This window comes from Nestor notabilis, unplaced genomic scaffold (assembly GCF_000696875.1).
Source record: "Nestor notabilis isolate BGI_N333 unplaced genomic scaffold, ASM69687v1 scaffold32913, whole genome shotgun sequence".
NCBI lineage: Eukaryota > Metazoa > Chordata > Aves > Psittaciformes > Psittacidae > Nestor > Nestor notabilis.
The window spans coordinates 1-5,708 of record NW_009922015.1 but is presented as its reverse complement, the minus strand read 5'-3'; the positions used below and the strand labels follow the sequence as shown (position 1 = coordinate 5,708).

Sequence of the window (5,708 nt, the reverse complement as noted above, 5' to 3'; positions counted from 1 at the left end):
CAATGAGTTGATTGAGGAACTTTGATGGGCTGGTTACCTTCATTAAATTGTAACAAGACCGAAAGAACGTTGGGGGCCCCTTCTGTACCTAGGTCCTATTCCTTCAAGGAAGAATAAAGGGAATCAGTGAGTACCCTCCATTAAAATTGCCCCAGATATGGGACACCAGGACAGCACCCAGCACGTTCTCATGGACCTCAAAGCTTAATGGTCTTCTTCCTGCTTAACTACGAGGATTCTGATCCAAGCTCATGATCCCATTGTACAGCCACTGTATAAATACTCACAGGCAACCTCTGCTGCCACAGAGCCCAACAACCACAGCAGACCATGGTGGAAGAGAGGATTTTACTAAGAGGAGGACTGGCTGACGCTTCATCGTATGTATCTTTCGTACCAGTATGGGCCTGAGTCAGGAGCTAAGTATGTCGATTCCCAAACAAGTACCGACCTATGTGCCTCAGACTAGCTATCAAGTGCCAGGGAGACTTACAAGGAGGTCTCTGCATCTGGTAGATCTTCATAAAGAACAGGGGGGATAAATGCATTTCTCAGTAATGCGTGAGCTGCAGGTGGTAGAGGTCTCTCAGATTAGCTCTGTGCAAGCACTTATCCTGGGAGCTCTATGTAGGGATATACATTGCCACTGGATCATGCAAAAACTGAATAAGGTTGTGTTACTAAGAGACCTGCACCCCATCCTGGATTGAGGCAGGGTACCTGCCTACTAAATCATAGGAAGTTCTGAGCCTCAGCCCTTAAATCTGAATGGCCAATTTAATATGTCTGAACCATTTCACATAACAAGTTCCAATTTTTAATGGTTTCCTCTGGTGTGCAGACACTCAAAGAGCTCTCCATGCAGGTCAACATACCCCCCAGAACCCACAGCTCTTTGAAAGCCAGCCTTAAACACCTTTCCATACAGCCATGGTGAAGGGAGGAGGAGTTGAAGCACAGACAAGTTTCTGGCTCTCCTGCCCTGTGAACTGAAATGCCATCACCTTTGGTATCTTCAGTGGCAAACAAGGAACTGAATCCAAGTGCACACCAAATGCAGACAAAAAACGGTCCTACTAATGACAACCACACCTTGTTGCCACCATGTCTTTATAGTTTTTAAGGACCACATTCTCTTTGTCATCAAAGTAGAGAAGATTGAGGGACTTCAATTCATCTGGCACACAGCAGGGTGTGCTGATATCCTGAGACAGTTTAAGTGTATGAACTATGGACTGAACTGTAGCATGGTTTGTTGCATTTAGACTTTCCCCCAAAGGAAAGAGACAGGATCCTCTGCAATAAAATGCATTGTATCCACTTGGGTAAATAATCCATCCTGACCAGCCAATAGCACGGAAGTCAACGTAGAGTTCCCTTCGATGACACGCTGTTACCTGGCTTTTGGCAGAAGGGATTTCAGCAGCTCGAGGTCTCCTGCTCATGCCTGCATCGCTGCTTTCAGTGACCTGAGTTTCACGAGGCACGTGTGAAGCATCATTTTTGGCAGGCTTCATCTCTGGTTCTGAAAGGAAGTCATCTGTTAATCTTTCTCAAAATAAATTAATTTTTTAAGTACAGTGTTCTGCATGAAAGTCTATTCTGTAAATCTACATCAAAGTCTTAAGAGTAGATTTTAAAGTGACACCTAAACTGTGAAAGTCACAGAAGGGGTGTGTATTCAATTGCCATTTCAGCCATAGTTCAAAACTTGCCAAATGTTGTGTTTCATTTGGTGGTGGCCTGAAAGACCACAGCTTCCCAGAAATATAGAGGAAAAGCTCTGTGATATGCTAAACACATTCTGTGAACTCCACATGCCCTTTTCAGGGCCGAATCTGGTAAATAATGGTATTAATGGTCTTTATAACACCACACCTACAACACATATCACACTGAGCAGTGTTAAAAGAGGTGGAAGAACACAGCCTTTTTCTCTCCCCAGTATTCTCCTCCCAGGAACTCCACCCGTACACTTGCAAAACAGTGTGAGTTTCTGTAAAGATTTTTTGGGTTTTTTCTCCTCCACTTTTTGGATCTGAAAAAGGTTACCACCAGGTTTATGGACCTTAGCTAGACAATGAAGCTTAATGACAATAAGTTTGCTTTCTTAGGGTATTGAGACGCCTTGTTAAATGTCTGTGGAAACCTCAAGATCCATGTACAGAGGCTGAAATACATCGATGTACAGGCTGGTAGAACAGTCTGCACAGTTTCACTGACTGCAAACAGCAGGCAGGTCTAGGGAGTTTCTTCATTGAGAAATGGGTGTCAATTTCTCAGTCCTGGCACAGTATCCCATAAAGAGCTTGATGCTCATTACGTTGGGATCTAGGACTTCACTATAAAAAATTTCTTTGGAAAACAAAAATAAACAGGCCAGCCTCATTTTTGGTTTTAATCAATTTCACCACCTACTTAATACTAATGCAAGTCCTATCTACTTTCTTTCTAACATGCAGATGCAATTGTTTACCAGAAAATCCTGCAAACCCAAACCAGAACCATTTTTGTGCCTCCTCCCAGCTTTTGCTCGTTGCAGTTACTGGGCTCTAAAATCCAACCTTAGTTGGTTTTACCGGAAGACCAGTGGGGGAGGTAAGACACTGTGTTTTGTAATTTAAGGGATGAGGGCGTTGCCTGTGATGAAAGCAGCCTTCAGTCACAATGCTAAATAGTTACGGAAGTTAAAGAGGTGCTTAAAAACCAAGGCAAGAACAGAGAGGTTTAAATTGCTTGTTTAACAACCTCTTCCAGTCTTGAAAACTGCACTTAATAACTCTACTTAAAGCTGCTTTACCAGCATTTTCACAAAGTTTTCCAGGTCACTGAGTTTTTTCAGCCTAAACCTAAACAACTTTCACACAAACTCCACCACCACAAAAGTAATATAAACAGTAATTAAAAAAAGTAGAATTCACACCCATTTCAAAATAAAATAAACCAGGTTTTCCCTAAGCTTTATGAGTAGTTCCTGCAAAAACAGTTTGGCTGAGGGGAAAGGCAACTTAAGATGCTGGGTGACCTACTAGCAAGGACTGTCAAATTAAACTGATCAGTGACAAAGCTGAACTTCAAACCTGTTTAAGACTGAGATTAGGTATATGTGAGGCAGCAGAAGGGATCTGAAGATAAACAGGGAGTTCATATTCTAAAACAGACCTGCTCCTCTCATGTGAACTTACTTTTGGCAGAGGGTATGAAGCTGGAAGACCTCTGTTTGTTACTGTTGGCGAAGAGGACAAGGAGAGCATTTCTACTCTCCTGCAAAGTGCCCTGGCTCTTAGCGAACTTAACCAGGTTGTGCTCAATTCTATCGTTGAATACGTGTGTTGTAGTTATCAAAAAGCCATGGTTGGAGCTGCTGTTTCCAACCCACTTGGAAACCTGCCAATGACAGGGAAATGAAAAAATATTGTTTCAATATTCTTATTACAGCATTACGATTAAGCAATGATTATATTAGGAAAAGGGAACAGGCAACAAGCTATGAGAGTGTAAGAACATACATTATAACAGAAGTGAGGTAAATGTAGAGCTGAGACTCAATTGAGTTTAATATTTAAACCAGTAATTCAACGTCTAAAAATACAAAATACCATATGCATTCCCCAAAGCTACATTTACAGGAAGATAATTAATTTCAGAAAATTTACGAGTGAATAGATGAGTCTAGGAGTTAAAATTAACATTAAAATAAATCCTCTCTGACTTTAGCCAGGAATTTATTTTTCATAGCAAACTTAATAATAGAATATGAACTCCTCAGAATTTCCATACCATTAAAACTCATTTAAATCTAACGAACACGGCATTTGAAGAAATTAACTCACAATCAAGCAAATTTACTTTCTCTAATTGTTATAATTACGGACTAATAGATAAGGCCAGGCCATTTTCAAACAGGGCTATCATGACTTAAGACGCAACTCAACCAATTATCCAAGTATGCTGCTCAGTCTGATCGTAAAGCTTGGGCAACAAAAAACACTGTCTGAGAGTACAGCTTTAAATCCAAGAAACAGTATGTTCTAAACAACTTTTGGATTTTTGCTATGGAAAGGCATTCACACACTGTTACATTTTAAGGTTATCTACAAAACACATCTTGAAACTAACAAATAAAGAAGTCTACAGAGGAAGAAGTTGAATGAAAAACAATCCAACCATTATAAATTCCAGAAATACAATATCAAAGCACACTGCTCTGTAGTAATGTCACCAGAATAAAAGGAAAATGAAAACCTACTCTTAGTACACTATCAGTGTCATCTACTTTGGTAGCCAAAAGACTAATGTGTTTTAATCACAATGACATACTTGGCCTGATGTTCCTCCAATCCACTAGGTTTGGGTTACTCAATTCCCATCATGCCTGAGCTGCCAGCAGCATATAAACGCTTCTTCTTTAGTCCAGGTAGCACCAGGTGTGCTTTTAAGTGTAGAGAGAAACCTTCTCCCTCTGCTGCTGCCCTTCAGTTCAAATCGACGACAAAACCTAGCACGAGGGCAATGCTAAATTTAGGAGCTGACTGTCATCTTAACAGATTTAGAATTAAGTCAGAATTCTCTGCTTACCGTCTGTGTGACGTTGAATACTTCCCAGCCCTCTGTGTACAGGGACAATAATCTTGAAGCAATGAGATGTTTTTTTTGTGGTTTGCTTCCACTCTCCAAGAGCTCGTACACTTCCACCTTGATGAGAGAAATACAACAAAGTAATAAGAGATGAAACCAATTATTCTTCCAGCAAAACCAGGAGGGATGCACATTTCTGCCACATCATAGCTGTAAAATTATACTATCGTTCTAAACCAGGCAAAAAGTACGTTTTGGACAGTTTAACAGAGAAAAAAGAAAAAAGGTATCATTAGGTACATCTACTTCTAGCTGTGTTCAGAGCCAGGATACTGGACTGTTTGATACTACAGAAAAATATCCTGACCATCCCTTTTATTTGTGTTTTGAACGTCTGTTACCATGATAGACTTCTGTTCCTCCACATCCTTGTCTTCAGGTTTGCAAAATGTCTAATCCCACCTTTTGCCAAAGGAACAGATACGCTCAAGCTCAGAGTCCTCACCTGCCCGATTTTCCTATGAATCCCTGACTGCTATTACTATTTTTTTAGAACAGCTCAAGCAGATAAATTTCGATTCGAATCCCAAAGCATCCCAAAACCCAGAAAAGCACGCTGTGGTTTCAGATAGGTCCGACACAGGTATCTTTAGGGAGAGCTCACTGCCAGTGGCAAAAGACAGCATACGTATAGCCAAAGCCAAAACCTTGTGTCTATTTCTTTGTATGCTGGAGGCAAAGAAAAAGTGAGGATGACAAACAAATAACAATAAAGCAAGGCAAGCGGTTGTTCTCCTCCCTTCCATTGTCATTAACAAAGAAAGTACAAGTGAGTGTTTAGCTGGCAGATTATTTCCCACTTACTTTGCAGAAATGTTTCACGTCAGACCTCCTCGACACATGCGTCCTCTTCAGCTTGAAGACCCTGAACTCGGCTTTCAGCATCTGCTCGCCCTTCTCCATCGCGCTGATGTCGAAGTAGAAGTGGTACTGGTCCACGTGAACTGGGAAAGAGCCCTCTTTAGGAACCACGCAAGACCCGGCATTCAAGCTGTGCTCCGCGTTTTCCACGGCAGCGGCCGGGCAGCTCCAACCTGCAGCGGGACGCGAGGCGGAGGGTGCCGCAGGCA

General features: G+C 41.6%; 1 protein-coding gene across 1 annotated transcript; it reads right to left on the bottom strand.

Annotated features, from left to right (window-relative positions):
- Positions 1 to 1,076: 1,076 nt before the first annotated feature.
- On the bottom strand, positions 1,077 to 5,582 carry LOC104403325 (bone morphogenetic protein 7-like; the record flags this gene model as incomplete). Its single annotated transcript, XM_010011421.1, has 4 exons — positions 1,077 to 1,525; positions 3,186 to 3,387; positions 4,579 to 4,695; positions 5,443 to 5,582. Coding segments are annotated over 4 exons (908 nt in total), but the record flags the coding sequence as incomplete, so codon positions are not given.
- Between the last annotated feature and the right edge of the window lie 126 nt (positions 5,583 to 5,708).